The sequence below is a fragment of the Erinaceus europaeus genome, chromosome 16, assembly GCF_950295315.1.
Source record: "Erinaceus europaeus chromosome 16, mEriEur2.1, whole genome shotgun sequence".
In the NCBI taxonomy this organism is placed as follows: domain Eukaryota; kingdom Metazoa; phylum Chordata; class Mammalia; order Eulipotyphla; family Erinaceidae; genus Erinaceus; species Erinaceus europaeus.
Window position 1 is genome coordinate 28,945,709 of NC_080177.1, and position 16,757 is coordinate 28,962,465.

General features: G+C 40.5%; 1 protein-coding gene across 12 annotated transcripts in view; it reads right to left on the reverse strand.

Annotated features, from left to right (window-relative positions):
- SYNE2 (spectrin repeat containing nuclear envelope protein 2) overlaps window positions 1–16,757 on the reverse strand; it is a 429,917-nt gene that overhangs the window by 77,736 nt on the left and 335,424 nt on the right. For all 12 annotated transcript variants that reach the window (XM_060174850.1, XM_060174845.1, XM_060174844.1 and 9 more), the window contains 6 exons: window positions 14,490–14,642; window positions 11,470–11,640; window positions 7,378–7,508; window positions 4,615–4,819; window positions 3,856–4,035; window positions 984–1,115 (listed from right to left, as the gene is read on the reverse strand). In XM_060174850.1, coding sequence (XP_060030833.1) covers window positions 984–1,115; window positions 3,856–4,035; window positions 4,615–4,819; window positions 7,378–7,508; window positions 11,470–11,640; window positions 14,490–14,642 — 972 coding nt within the window. The remainder of the gene's footprint in view (window positions 1–983; window positions 1,116–3,855; window positions 4,036–4,614; window positions 4,820–7,377; window positions 7,509–11,469; window positions 11,641–14,489; window positions 14,643–16,757) is intronic.

A 16,757-nucleotide genomic window follows, 5' to 3' on the forward strand; every position in this document is an offset into this window, starting at 1 on the left:
AGGAAAACACTCAACTTCAATTAGCCAGAAAAATTCTGTTAATGATGACAGTCAATTCCAGCTTATTTTAGTTCACAGAAACTAAATGGCAATGATATTTTAATACTTATTAAATTACCATGATATGCTACAAAACAGACCACTATGTCATCATAATTTCTGGGTCCTAGAGAGAAAAGCATGATAAATCACCATGCTCAAGAGTTAGCAGCCCACGAGGCTCTGAGATTTCAGGTTTAATCTCCTATATCACCACAAATCAGAGCAGAACAGTGCTCTGGTCTTTCATGAAAGGAAGGAAGGAAGGAAGGAAGGAAGGAAGGAAGGAAGGAAGGAAGGAAAGAGAGAGGAAAGGGGGAGAGAGGCAGGGAGGGAAGAAAGGGGGCAAGGGAGGAAGGCAGAAAGAGAGAAAGGAAAGAAAGAAGAGATAAATAATTAAAAACTATATTTGTGGAGGCTGGGTGGTGGCATAGCGAGTTAAGCACAAATAATGCAAAATGCAAGGACCAGTGCAAGGATCCTGGTTTGAGCCCTGGCTCCCCATCTGCAGAGAGGTTGCTTCACAAGTGGTGAAGCAGGTCTGCAGGTGTCTATATTTCTCTCCCTCTCTCTGTCTTCCCCTCCTCTCTCAATTTCTCTCTGACCTATCTAACAATCACAGCAATAACAACAAAAATGGCCCCCAGGAGCAGTGGGTTCATAGTGTAGGCACTGAGCCCTAGTGATAACCCTGGAGGCAATATATGTATATATCCCAGGAGGTGGCACGATGGATAAAGTGCTGAATGCTCAAGCATGAGATCCTGGGTTCAGTCCCTGACACTGCATTGTGAGAGTAATGCTGATTCTTGCTCTCCTTCTCTTTCTCATAAATAAGTCTTAAAAAAGAAAAAAATTCAGGATGCACACAGATTCTACAATGCAACTATAGTTTGATTTCCATTTATCATTGAGCCCCAGGAAAGGAGAAATTTTGTCAATACCAGGAGTAAGTCAGGAATTTCTTCTTTCTCTTGTTGTTCGTAGAGTTTATTCAAATTCTCTTCTTCAAGCATAATAAGGCTTTTTAAAGATTCCAACTGGTTCCCCAAACCCTGGAACTCTGATAGGACAAACTAGAGATATATAGAGAGATTGTCATTAGAAGCAATGTTCATATGTAACAGAATTCAATGTAGCGTTAGGCACTTGACAAAAGTTCAACCTGTTTTGAACCTCCCAGCAGCTCACTATAAACTTTAAAATTCAGAGACAAATCTTTAGTCTTCTGACTTTTTTCTTTCAGTTGAGCAGTTAATGGTTAAGAGTACAGTTACTGGGAGTCGGGCTGTAGCGCAGTGGGTTAAGCGCAGGTGGCGCAAAGCACAAGGACCGGCATAAGGATCCCGGTTCGAATCCCGGCTCCCCACCTGCAGGGGAGTCGCTTCACAGGCGGTGAAGCAGGTCTGCAGGTGTCTATCTTTCTCTCCCCCTCTCTGTCTTCCCCTCCTCTCTCCGTTTCTCTCTGTCCTATCCAACAACGACAACAACAATAACTACAACAATAAAACAACAAGGACAACAAAAGGGAATAAATAAATAAATAAAATATTTAAAAAAAAAGAGTACAGTTACTGGCACTTGGGTACAACTCCTCATCTTGCCATGATAGGTATCTGCAAAACACTCTCACTCCCTAATTAGGTTCTTTCCCACCACTATGCACCAAGACCTGAAAGCTCTCCCTCTCCCTCACCTTCCTGTCCCCATTCCCCAGAGTGCTTTGCTTTAGTGTAATACACCACATCAATCCAAGTTTTACTTTGTGTGGTCTCTTTCTGTTTGTATTTCTTAAGTTATAACCATGAGTGAGATCATATCATATTAATCCATTTTCTGGATTATCTCACAACATGATTCCTTCAAGCTCCACCTCAGATTTTTACTCTGTGCTTCTGGCAAAGCACTGAGCTTTTAGGGGTGACTTTGTTAGTTTTCAGGAGGACAGACAGAAGAGGATTATTAAGTACAGTGCCCCTCAGGTCTGCTAATTTAAAAAGTTTTCCTGGGGTGGGTAGTGGTGCACCTGGTTGAGCACACGTATTACAATGCGCAAGGACCCAGGCTCGAGCCCCCAGTCCCCACCTGCAGGGGGAAAGCTTTGCAAGTGGTGAAGCAGTGCTGCAGGTGTCTCTCTACCTCTCCCCCTCTCGATTTCTGGCTGTCTCTATCCAATAAATAAAGATGATTAAAAAATTTAAAAAAAATAAAAAGTTTTCCTGGGGCCAGGCAGCAGTGCACTTGATTAAGTGCACATATTACTATGTGCAGGGATCTGGATTTGAGTCCCCACTCCACACCTGCAGGGAGAATATTTTATGAGTGGTGAAGCAGATCCGCAAGTGCCTTATCTTTCTCCCTATCTATTTCCCCCTTCTCAATTCCTCTCTATCCTGTCAAATAAGAAAAAAAAAGAAAGATAATTCCCCAATAAAGAAATTAAAAGAAAGAAAGAGAGAAAGAAAAATATATTCTTTTTAGGGGGCAGTGGTGCACCTAGTTAAGCGCATATAGTAGTAAGTGCAAGGACCTGCACAAGGATCCCAGTTGGAGCCTCCTGGCTCCCTACTTGCAGGAGGAAGGTACGCTTCACAAGCAGTGAAGCAGGTCTGCAGGTGTCTATCTTGCCTATATTACTCTCGCTCTCTCTTCCTCCCCCTCCTTTCTCAATTTCTCTCTGTTCTATCCAATAAACTGGGGAAAAAAATGACCACCAGAAGCAGTGGATTTGTAGTGCGAGTACCGAGTTCCAGCAATAACCCTGGAGGCAAAAAAATAAGTTTTCCCTACTGGTATCCCATTGCCACTGAGATCTGAGAATGGCGATCCCTGACCTTTTTTGTACCTTTTAGATAGCTAATTCCATCCCTCAATGAGCAAAAAAATACAATAAATCAGCTATGCTTTAACAAGTACCTCTATGACTCAATTATTCTACTTAGAGATCCAAATAACTATGTGATCTAAGCAGTGTTAAGAAATACGGCATCTGGAGTCGGGCAGTAGAGCAATGGGTTAAGCGCAAGTGGCGCAAAGCGCAAGGACCGGCGTAAGGATCCCGGTTCGAGCCCCCGGCTCTCTACCTGCAGGGGAATCGCTTCACAGGCAGTGAAGCAGGTCTGCAAGTGTCTTTCTCTCCCCTCCTCTGCCTTCCCCTCCTCTCTCCATTTCTTTCTGTCCTATCCAATAACAACGACATCAATAACAACTACAACAATAAAACAACAAGGGCAACAAAAGGGAATAAATAAATAAAAATAAATAAAATAAAATAAAAAGAAATACGGCATCTAGGGAGTCGGGTGGTAATGCAGCAGGTTAAGTGCACGTGGCGCAAAGCTCAAGGACCCGTGTAAGGATCCAGGTTAGAGACCCCAGGTTCCCCACCTGCAGGGGAGTCGCTTCACAAGTGGTGAAGCAGGTCTGCAGGTGTCTGTCTTTCTCTTCCCCTCTCTGTCTTCCCCTCCTCTCTCCATTTCTCTGTCCTATCTAACAACGACGACATTAATAACAACAATAATAACTACTACAACAATGAAAAACAACAAGGGCAACAAAAGGAAAAATAAATAAATAAAAGAAATATGGCATCTCACTTCCTGAACTAAAATGTTCAAAAAGAAGAACTAGTTTGCTTAAGATATAGCAATTGCTCATGTGCTTGAAGGTAGATATCTGATCGAAGATATCTTCAGGGCATCTCTATCCTCTAGCTTCCATAAGAAGTGTCCACCAAACACTAATAATTGAAGTAATGTGCAAATGTCTGAGACCACAAGTTGAATGAAAAAAAAAAAGAAAGAAAAAAAGATGAACCTCGAATTCATTTGACTTCATAAGCAGCATCTTTTCCAAGTAAGAAGCCCTCTGTATGGGCTGTTGTTGATCACAGAGGGACACAGGGGTGCTGGGCTCCATAGGTTTGGGGAGTCGATCCAGGAGAGTGGAATGTTGGAGAAAGGCTTCTTTTGTCTTGTGCACTTCAAGCTGCAGCTCCTGGAGAAGAAAAGTGATAGCAAAACTCTTAACTCTTTTCACCACACAAATCCCATGCTTTACCACTCAATGAACATTAAAAGAATTTCTGCATAAAACTGGGAAGGTGGGTTATTTTCAAGTGTTGAAAAAGCTAAGAATCTTTTTTTTTTTTAATTTATAAAAAGAAAATACTGACAAAACCATAGAGTAAGAGGGGTACAACTCCACACAATTCCCACCACCAGAACTCCATATCCCATCCCCTCCCCTGATAGCTTTCCTATTCTTTAACCCTCTAGGAATATGGACACAAGGTCATTGTGGGATGCAGAAGGTTGAAGGTCTGGCTCCTGTAATTGCTTCCCCGCTGAACATGGGCATTGACAGGTCAATCCATACTCCCAGTCTGCCTCTCTCTTTCCCTAGTAGAGCTCTGGTGGTGTCAGGTGGCTCTTGCCCAACTGCCTGGACACTGCCTTTGACTTGCCACTTAAGCCTCCCAGGCCCACATCCTCCACAGTCTGCTCATATCCCTGTGGTTTGTCCAGTCTATAGGGCTACAAAGACTTTTGTATTCCCAGTGGGCTCTGCACCCACCTTTATGTCCTGTAGGGCAGGGATCAGGATTTCTTCCAGGTTGTTTCCAGACATATTGATGTTTTCAAGCTGTTGGTACTTTGCTTCCTGCTGTTCTAGCTTTGCCACAGTTTCGGTGTGAGCACCGTTATGGGTCTTCCAGAGCTGCAGCAGACTCTGGGCTTTCAGCAAATGGTCTGCAATGTCTTGGTTTATCTGGGTCCACCTGTCATGGCAACATGGATATCAGAGCCCTTATTCTACCCTGTCCCTTGCAAAAAGTACGGAACACACTTTAATTGCAAGTGAGTAACAGAGAGATTGTTAAGATGAAACACCCCAGGGGAGTCAGGCAGTAGCGCAGTGGGTTAAGCGCACGTGGCACAAAGTGCAAGGACCGGACATAAGAATCCTGGTTGGAGCCCCTGGCACCCCACCTGCAGGGGTGTGGCTTCACAAGCGGTGAAGCATGTCTGCAGGTGTCTGTCTTTCTCTCCCCCCCTCTGTCTTCCCCTCCTCTCTTCATTTCTCTCTGTCCTATCCAACAACGACAACATCAACAACAAAACAAAGGCAACAAAAGGAATAAATAAATAAATAAATAAATAAATAAATAAATAAATAAGTATGACACACCCCATTAAGCACACAAATTACCACGTGCAAGAACCTGGGCTCAAGCCTCTACCTGTAGGGGAAATGTCACCACTCCTGAGCAGTGAAGCAGGTCTTCAGATGTTTCTCTTTGTCTCTCCCTCTCTATCTCTCTTGTCACATCTCAATTTCTCTCTTTCCTATCCAATTAAAAAGAGAGAGAGAGAGAAAAAAGAAAGAAGAAACTGCTGCTGGGAGCAGTGGATAATAACTCTGGTGGAAGAAAAAAAAAGGACAGTGCTAAATAAGTTCTAAAAGCATTATTATTAATGACACCACAGTTATATAAATGGAAGTTCAAATTACAGTGTTTACTTGATCTATAATTCTCAACAAAAATTACAAAATTGTTGATGGGAAAGAAATACCTTGTAATATATTTCTTAGACAATGGTAGGGAAAGGACTAGATTATGTCTGATGGAACTTCTTTACATAGGAAGTAGTGTTATTGTATAGAGGGGTCTTTAATTAGTCTCTATTTTAAATATTTTATTTATTTATGGCTAGAGGCAGAAAGAAATTGAGAAGAAAGGAAGAAAGACACCTGCAGTACTGGTTCACCACTTACAAAGCTTTCCCCCTGCAGGTGGGGACCGGAATTTTGAACCCAGGTTCTTGTGCATTATAACAAGTGCCTGGCCCCAGCCTGTATTTAAATCATGTTTACAGCAAATGTACTTTTCATTTATAAAAGAAATATATTCCTTATATAAAAAATGGAGATAAAGAATGCTTTTGTTTCATATATAGATTACAGTATTTTGTTTCTCACTAACAGGTTTCTTCATGCTATTAATAAAAAGTAAGCAAGCTGAATTTTAACTAGTTGTATAAAACAGTCTATAAAATTGTTTTTGTTTAATCACCAAATTATTTCTTAGTGTGGATATTGAAGGTATTTTTACTTTTTGCTTTCATCAGGATGTTCAGATATAGTTTTTTGTTTGTTTGCCTCCAGGATTGTTGCTGGGGCTCTACAAATCCACTGCTCCTGGAGGCCATTTTATCCCTACTGTTGTTTTTGCTGCTGTTACTGTTGTTGGATAGGACAGAGAGAAATTGAGAGGGGAGGGGCAGACAGAGATGGGGAGAGAAAGGTAAGCATCCGAAGACCTGTTTCACCCTCTGCAGGTGACCCTGCTGCAGGTGGGAAGCTGGGGGCTCAAACTGGGATCCTTGCAGGATCCTTCAGGGATCCTATGTGCACTTAACCTGGTGTGCCACCGCCTGGCCCCCCAAATACAGTTTTTATTCAAAGGTATTTTTCTATATTTCAAGATACTGGTCATAAAGTCCATCTTTTGAGGGAATAATTCAGTCAAGATATAAATGTACACATACTTTAAAGGCTAGCTAAACACGGTCAAACTATTTTCTGAAAGCACTATATCTACTTTCTCACTTGAAGCAAAGGATAATTTACAATATCCTCCATTTTGCTAGATGTGGAAAAAAAAAAGCATTTGTTTCACTTTCATACTCTCAAAAATATCACCAGACATATTTATCATTGGTGAACGAGATGTTCACCAACGATAAATCAACAGAATGCCCACTGGGTACATCCCTTGATCCATTTCTGCCTATGATTCTGGTGTCTTTGAGGGCTGCATTGAGCATTCAGCCTATGCCCTTGAAAGTGACTACACTGGGACTATAATTAGGCATTTCTTGACTGATTACACCAAACACTTGTACAATGATGTAATTAGACTTGACAATTTTAAGTCTTACAAGAATTAGATTATCCTTTGATGCAGAAGACCAGGACAGTATGAAATTAGTCATCTCAGATAATGAAAATAAGACTTTGCAAAGTTCATGTCACTTCATATACTACATGCTATTATGATAAAGATATTTAAGTTTTGTCTTAAAGCATACCTTGGAGGCCAGGCGGTGGCACACCTGGTTAAGCACACACATTACAGTGTGCAAGGACTCAGGCTCGAGCCCGTGGTCCCTACCTGCAGGGGGAGAGCTTCACGAGCGGTGAAGCAGGTCTGTAGGTGTCTCTCTCCCTCTCTATCTCCCCCATCCCTCTCGATCTCTATCTCCGTCCAATAAATAAAGATAATAAAAAAAACCTTTAAAACCTGCTTTATTTAAATATATAAAAAAAGCATACCTTGTGTGAGTATCTTGGCACTTCTCTTTGATTATTTCAGCAACTGAAGGGCAATAATCTTTGAGTTTTCTAATAACTTCCTGAAGTTTCTCCCATTTCCCTTCACTGTTCTCAGCTTCATCTTGAAGAGACTAAGAAAACATAGCAGCAAGGTTAGCTTCAGAATGATGTGGTCACTTCCAAAGAAAGCAACATCTCTTCAACACTTGCTATTATTCCATAATAATAATGATATTCAAACCTTATTCCAACAGAGGTAAATTTTTAAAAAACTGTGAAGAGAAAAAGTCAACTGAGGTTTTCTTTTTGAGTCTGGAACTTTTAAAAGCCTACTACAGGGCTAGAAGATAGCTTAGCTTGTAGAGCCTATGCCCTATAATGCATGAGGCCCCCAGCCTGATGGGAACATCAGGAACAGCACTGGGGAGCTGCATGGATGGTGTAGTGAAACTATAGTGTCTTTCTTTTCTCTCTTTGTCTCTCAAGAATAAAGAATAAAAAATTAAATAGAAGAGGTTGTTCAGCAGTATTATGTGTATAAGAGGCACTGGGTTCATTCCTTGGTGCCACATTAAAAGAAACAAAGAGACCCCTCACAGAATGGGAGAAGATCTTCACATGCCATACATCAGACAAGAAACTAATCACCAAAATATAGAAAGAGCTCAGAAAACTTAGCACCTAAAAAGCAAATGACCCCATCCAAAAATGGGCAGAGGATATGAACAAAACATTCACTACAGAGGAGATCCAAAAGGCTAACAAACATATGAAAAACTGCTCTAGGTCACTGAATGTCAGAGAAATGCAAATTAAGACAACACTAAGATAACACCTCACTCCTGTAAGAATGGCATACATCAAAAAGGACAGCAGCAACAAATGTTGGAGAGGTTGTGGGGACAGAGGAACCCTTTTACATTGCTGGTGGAAATGTAAATTGGTACAGCCTCTGTGGAGAGCAGTCTGGAAAACTCTCAGAAGGCTAGACAGGAGAGTAATTCCTCTCCTGGGGTTATACCCCAAGGACTCCATAACACCCAACCAAAAAGAGGTGTGTACTCCTATGTTCATAGCAACACAATTCATAATAGCTAAAACCTGGAAGCAACCCAGGTGCCCAACAACAGATGAGTGGCTGAGAAAGCTGTGGTATATATACATAATGGAATACTATGCAGCTATCAAGAACAATGAACCCACCTTCTCTGACCAATCTTGGACAGAGCTAGAAGGAATTATGTTAAGTGAGCTAAGTCAGAAAGATAAAGATGAGTATGGGATGATCCCACTCATCAACAGAAGTTGACTAAGAAGATCTGAAAGGGAAACTAAAAGCAGGACCTGACCAAATTGTAAGTAGGGCACCAACGTAAAAACCCTGTGGTGAGGGGTAGACATGCAGCTTCCTGGGCCAGTGGGTGGTGGGAGTGGGTGGGAGGGATGGGTCACAGTCTTTTGGTGGTGGGAATGGTATTTATGTACACTCCTAGTAAAATGTAGACATATAAATCACTAGTTGATTAATATGAGAGGGGGAAAATTAATTGTATGTCTCGAAGTTTTTTAAAACACAAACTGAATCTTTTTAATATATAGGCTGTGTAATTGATATGCAGACTCTCTCAAAAGCCTAGACCAAGTAGAAAAGAAGCAACCAATAGCACAGCTATATACAAGATACTGGGTACTGTACAGCAAACCCTAACAAAAGGACTTTTCAAAGTTAACCCAATTACCAAATAATGTGATGATAACATTAACTATCGATTGTCTTTTTGAACCCTAAGACAGCAGGAACCTCACATCTCCACTATAGAGCCTCTACTTCCCCCAGTCCTGGAACCCTTAGATAGGGCCCACTTTCCCGTATGCCTCTCCCAATCCATATCAAATAATATTGCATCCGCTGATCACAACCTAATCCACGCAACGATTGCTACCTCAACATGCTTCAGCTCAGACTGTGTCCAGAGACTTCACGTGTGGAATGACAACCCTTCAGCTTCATTACTCGGGTGAGACCTTTCCTTTCATAGTATACTCTAATTCCATCCCAGGTGGTTCACTTTCTAACAAAGTCCCAAAACCTAGATATAGACCAGGTTCTGTGAGAGAGAGCATATGTTCACACGTATCCATAAACTAGTGCAAAATATATACCTGAAAGCAGAAGTACACTAGAGTATGCAGAGTACCCCCCTAACACTTCCTCTCCACTATTCCAAGTTTGGGCCCTTGATTGCTCAACAATTTGTTTGGCTTCGTATGTTAACTCTCTTTTCAGTCACCAGGTTCCAGATGCCATCAGGATGCCGGCCAGGCTTCCCTGGACTGAAGACCCCACCAATGTGTCCTGGAGCTCAGCTTCCCCAGAGACCCACCCTACTAGGGAAAGAGAGAGGCAGACTGGGAGTATGGACCGACCAGTCAACGCCCATGTTCAGAGGGGAAGCAATTACAGAAGCCAGACCTTCTACCTTCTGCAAACGTCAACGACCCTGGGTCCATGCTCCCAGAGGGATAGAGAATGGGAAAGCTATCAGGGGAGGGGGTGGGATATGGAGATTGGGTGGTGGGAATTGTGTGGAGTTGTACCCCTCCTACTCTATGGTTTTGTTAATTAATCCTTTCTTAAATAAATAAATAAATAAAAAGAAACACACTATACAGATAGAGACACTTGCAGACCCTAAAATCCAAATCTTTATTAATTGCTTAATCTGGGGAGAGGTGCCGAGGTCTCCTGCATAAATAACTTCACACTCCAGGGTTGGCCTTTTTATTTTTCCCATTCTTTATTTGGGCAAAATCTATATATCTTCGTATGTTGGGAATTGAGCAGTAGTAGCACAGTGGATTAAGCTCACGTGGCGCAAAGCACAAGGACTGGTGTGAGGATTCCAGTTTGAGCTCCCGGCTCCCCATTTGCAGGGGAGTCGCTTCACAGGTGGTGAAGCAGGTCTGCAGGTGTCTGTCTTGCTCTCCCCCCTCTACATTTCTCTCTGTCCTATCCAACAACAACGACATCAACAACAACAATAATAACTATAACAATAAAACAACAAGGGCAACAAAAGAGAATAAATAAATAAATATTTTTTAAAAAACAGCTTCACACTCCAGGGCTGACCTTTTAATTTTTCCCATTCTTTATTTGGGCAATATCTATATCTACATCTATATCTATATATTTCTTTGTCTATGACTATTCTACTCTATTATATTCTACTCTATTATATTCTACTCTATTATATTCTACCCTACCCTACCCTACCCTACCCTACCCTACCCTACCCTACTCTGTTGGTATGCTTCTAAATTCTGCTTATAAGACCTTCTATTTTGATCATCACATTAGGTTCGCTTGTATTACTTATGATGTGGTCTATTTACATAATCACTGTTTTACCTGGGTCCCACCCTGCCTGCAGGGTATTGGTTTAATCCCCACTGGTTAGATGGAAGCTCTCTGTTCTGTTCCAGCTCTTTTTTTGCTCCGCCCCCTCTCCTAGTCATTTCCTTTCCCTTGTCACTTCCAGTGAAGAAATGCATAAAAGGCAAAGTATCTGATTAATAAACAAGATACTGCTTCCCAGCTCAGACATGAGTCCCTGGTTGTCTGTCTCCTGCTCGCGAAGCTAGCCCGGCAAATGGTGCCCTGAACTATACCCTACCCTACCCTACCCTACCCTCTCCTATCTTTTACACCATGAAAGATTTCCTCAGTGCCATAGCACTCCCACATGGTGTCAGAGCCTGGAATCAAATCTGTGCACATGGAAAGACATCCACCTTATCAGGTGAGCTATCTTCTGGCCCTCCAAGCCTTTAAATTTTGAAGTAATATGGACATTAAAATGAAGAAAAATCCAATATATATATATTTACACACACATACACATATAAATATACACACATTACAATATTTAACCCATTTGGCTCATGTGATTTATTCTGGAATTTAGGCTACACTTTTTGATGCTTCTGTTTAAAGTACTTATTTGTGCTTCTCAGTATCCATGCCTGTGCTTGCCTCCATTGGAAATTTTCCACCAGTAATGCACTGTGCCAAGATCCAGTTGAATTTACCTGCAGTTTCTGCACCTGGCATCTCAAGGCCTCCAAGGATAAAAGCACAGGCTTGCTGTGTTCCATGCAGTACTGGAATCGTATTGTCATCACAGTCACTTCATCATACAGTTTATCATACATTTTCCACTCCTGCAAGACAGACTGTGTGGAGGCTTTCAGATCACTGACCTATAAGATAATGGGAAACATATTTAGAAAATCACTAAGAGGAGGTTCACTCATTTCTTTTCCTTCTAAGAATTCTATTATTATACCCAGGTTAGTCATTTCAGTTTGAATAGTACTGGGCGTATTTCAGTAATGAGCTGAAAATGAATCAAAGGACAACAATACTAGATAAGGCTAATTTTTAGAACAGGTGAATGGGAAAAAAAAAAAAACCCTTCAGAACAGAAGGAAAAGCATGCAGAGAACTTGACTTAGGAAAGGAAAGACTAGGGAAAGAATCAGAATATGTGAACGCTATTTTAGGTGTTACAAATTTTTTTAACCTTGGGCAAGTTTTCTAACTTTTGAGTCAGCTTAATTGTCCAAAATCACATTTAATAAACTTCAGAATAAAGGTGCCTGTGAAAATACTTTGAAAACTGTGAAGCACATAACTAAAATATCAAATGGTACTTAAAATAACTTTATTTTAATGAGAGAGATATAGGAAGAGAGACCGGAGTACTACTCAGTTCTAATTATTAAATCACTTAGAAAAAGAAAAAGGAAACCATTAAGCAAAAACTCAAGGAAACATGAAGGGACATTTTCATAAAGAAGTGGAATCAGTGTGTAGGGCAGCATTCACTGAATATCATACAGGCAACACTACAAAGTTAGAGAAATAAGTGAATGAGTACAATCATCTTTATTTTACAAGCCAAATTGAAGCTTAGAGTTAACCATCTGTCACTGAATACACACAGAAAACAGTGCTTGCTGTCAGGGTCTTTATTTAGGCAGAAATTCAAAAGCTGTTGTTCTTAGACACTAGGCTATGCTGACTGGGCAGTTTATGGATGGATGATTTAGCTTCCATGTCCTCAGCATTAAAAATACAACAGTAGTTTTATTGAAATATAGTCCATATACCTGCAATTCACTAACATATACTGTCTGTTTTAGAACATTTTCATTACCTCAAAGAGAGACAGAGGGAGAGAGAAAACCTTTGCTTAGTAGCAGTCACTCTATTTTTCTCCCCAGTCTAATCTACTTTCTGTTTCTACAGATTTGTCTATTCTGGAAATTCTCCATAAATGCAATTACACAATATATATATGGTTTTTTGCAACTGCATCCTTTCACTTAGCATAATGTTCCCACGACCATATATGATATACTGTACATTATCTCTTTTAATGGCTGAATAATATCCCATTGTCTGGATATACCAATTGTATTTGTCTAGACAATAAACTTACCTAGATCTAGATGATGGGCATCTGGATTATTTCTACTTTTTGAATTATGCTGCCATGAACATTTGTCTTCCTGTTTTTAGTGTGGATATGCTTTCAATTCTCTTGGATAATTAGGAGTAGAATTGCTGAGCCATTTAACCACTTGAGGACCCATCAGATTGTTTACCACTCTGCACTCACCAGCATTGTAAGAGGGCTTCAATTTCTCCAAAGCCTTCCTAACAGTTGTTTTTGTCTACCTCTATGAAGAATGTGAAATGGTATTTCATTGTAGTTTGAGTCCATATTTTCTTGATGGTTAATGATATTGAATACCTTTGCATGTGCTTATTGGGCTTAAGAGAATGTCTATTCAGATCCTTTGCTACTTTTTCCATTTGACTATCATTTTATTATGACTTGTAATGATTATTCATTCTAGATACAAGTGCCTTATCAGATATGTAATTTACAATTTTTTCATATTCTGTCATTTGTCTTTTTACATTTATATATTATGTCCTTCAAAGCAATGAAGTATTTATCTATTTCATTTTTTTATTGTGTTTTTGGTTCAAAACTAGAAAATTGATTTATGTCTTTATTTTCCTCTAACAGTTTTATAGCTGTAGCTTTTGAATTTATATCTCTGATCTATTTTGAGTATGCAGTATGAATATGAGGGAGGGTGTCTAACTTCATTATTTTGAATGTGGATATCCAGTTCATCTAGTAACATTTAAAAAAAAATCTTTTTCAATTCCACTGAACTGGAATCCTTGCTGAAATCAACTGACTATAGATGTGAATATTTATTTCTATATTCTCAATTCTATTCCGTTTCTTCGTATGTTCATTCTTATGCTAATAACCATCTGCATTTTTATGTACATTGTATCACTTGATTTTCCCCCTTTCTACATTCTAATCAATGACAAATAACTCACAATGAGGATTATCTAGGAAATACACCTATAGTTATTTAACGCTTTCTCCCTATATTGTGAGGAAATGACAAAGTAGCAAGATCTAGAGATGTCTGTTCTTTCTCTTGAGGCCTTTCTCTTGGAAGAGAGTAGCTGCAGACTTTGGCATACCATCTGTAAAATTATCAGATGTTTTCCCACATTTCCCCCCTGCACTTTCTCCTCACTGTAGTGCTATGTCTCTCCCACTTCTGGAATTTCTTCCATGCTGCCCATGCTCCTAGCTTAATTGAGGGTCCATGAGATAGGGTCATAACCTCTCCCCTATAACTCCCTGTATGTGAGGAATCTGAGCTACTTCTTTACAGCTGCTCCTGTCTATCTGGCCAGGAAAAAAATAAAACACCAGAGGATCTGCTGGGCTTGCACTGAGGGAAACATTTCTGTTCTTGTGAGTACATTAGAAAAAACAAACAAACAAAGGTAACCAAGTATATTTCTAGCCTATCAGTGATGCTATTTTTGGTGGCTTTGCCTTTAATTATCCAGTGCAAAAAATAAGATTTGAGATGTTTGTCCTTTACTTCACCTTAATAACTTTCTCAACTGTGTTTTTGTGTGTGGATTCTTTATGACTAAACAACAATAAGATAACATAAGGATATTGGAACAGGCAGTTTACTTCAAAATAATTCAGTACCTGGTGGATAACACTGTTCCTTTTCTTGAGTAATACATCAATTCTGGATGCTGTATCTTCTAGCAATGGCACTCTCCCACTCTCTGAAGTCAGATAACTTTGATTTAATTCATCTAGTGCTTTGGATTTAATTGCAAGCTGGTTTTCTATATCCTGGAAGGTCAAGAGGAAAGTGTTTTTAAATGTAAAATATTACAAATGAATAAATAACATGATAATAGTAATGTGGGTATAGGAATGCACTCTCTTTTATTTTTATTTATTTGTTTATTTGCCTCTGGGGTTTGATACTTGCACAGTTCTACAGCTCCCAATGACCTTAACCTCTCTTTCTTTCAATCTTTCTTTCTTTCTCTTCTGATAGGCCATGAGAGAGAGAGAGAGAGCTAGTGAGCAAAAGAAAGGTACTTGCAGCACGGCTCCACCTCTTATTACCCTCTGCAGGTGGGGAGCAGGGACTGGGACCTGAGTCCCTGCAAAAAATAATGTGTAAATACTACTGAGTGAGCCACTGCCCAGTCACAGAACTTCACTCTTTTCAAATAAAAATACCATCAGAGTATATAATTAAATAACATTATACAACAGAAAATCTAATCATAGCACACACTTCATTTTTGAATCTTTTATTACTTGGCTCTAGGCTTCAGAAGAATCTCAGAACAAGTCCTTAGCACCATGGTATAGAGAGTTTCGGAGCGCTACTAACCATTCCACATCTACTCCACACTGACTATTTGAGTAGGTGTTCTGTCACTGCACCCTGAAATCAGGAAAAGAGTGATGATACAGTAGGCTACACAGAGCTTAGAATTCAAGTGAATCCAGGGCAATCAGTTGGGTGATGGTATAACACTCAGCTGAGGAATGAAGTCAATCAAGAGGCATGTTGAACCTGAGGTGGCTGTGAGACTCAAAAAGTAGAAATGGCTAAATGTGTAGTTAAAAAAACAAGATACAACCTTTGAAAAGATCTATCATAGTGGTGCTGCTGCTCACATATGATGTTGAGATTATTCTATAACCATGTGAGTAGAACTGGGGTCTGACTTGACTTTCCATCCCAATATGCAGCATAACAAGTACTGCCTGCTGCTATAGGGACTGGCTGTGTTTGGGGCAGGAGTGGTGCAATCAAGAGAGTGCTTAGGGATTAACCTACACACTTAGGAGAGGGCATCTCAGACACTAAATGACCTGGCACATGACAGTCAAATTTAAAAGGGTACAGTGAATACCCTCAAGTCCCAATGTGATTTTGATAGTGCTGCCGAGATACAAGCAGTCCCTTTGAAATGCAGTATAGTTCAGGTGAAAGAAAATAATTTTCCTCTGAAGAAACAGAATGAAACTACCCAGAAGGACAGAAACTATAGTGATTCTTTGAATTTTATGTATGGTAAAACACATTCACAAAAGGGAAAACATCTAAATCAAAACCCTTTTTGAACATTTTTGTGTGTGTGTGGGGGTAACAAACAAACTTTTTTTTTGCCTCCAGGGTTATTTCTTTTATTTATTTATTTCCCCTTTTGTTGCCCTTGTTGTTTTATTGTTGTGGTTATTATTGTTGTTGTTATTGATGTTGTTAGATAGGACAGAGAGAAATGGAGAGAGGAGGGGAAGACAAAGAGGGGGAAGAGAAAGACAGACACCTGCAGACCTGCTTCACCGCCTGTGAAGCGACTCCCCTGCAGGTGGGGAATTGGGGGCTCGAACCGGGACCCTTATGCTGGTCCTTGCGCTTTGCATTACATGCGCTTAACTCATAGTTAATCCGAGTCCCTCAAACTTTTTTTTTTTTGGCTCCAGGGTTACCGCTGGGGCTTGGTGCCTGCACTACGATTCCACTGCTCCTGGAAGCCATTTTTTCCATTTTTGTTGCCCTTGTTATTGCTGTTGTTGGATAGGACAGAGAGAAATCAAGAGGAGAGAAGCAGAGAAAGGGAGAGAAAGACACCTGCAGACCTACTTCACCGCTTACAAAGCGACCCCCTGCAGGTAGGGAGCCGGGGGTTCTAACCAGGATCCTTACACCGGTCCTTGCTCTTCGTGCCATGTGCGCTTAAACCACTGCTCTACAGCCCGGCCCCCACAAACTTCTAAAGAACGTCCATGATAATATCTATAGTAAGAATAACACAGGGAGTCGGGCTGTGGCGCAGCGGGTTAAGCTCAGGTGGTGCAAAGCTCAAGGACCGGCGTAATGATCCCGATTCGAGCCCCGGCTCCCCACCTACAGGGGAGTCGCTTCACAAGCGGTGAAGC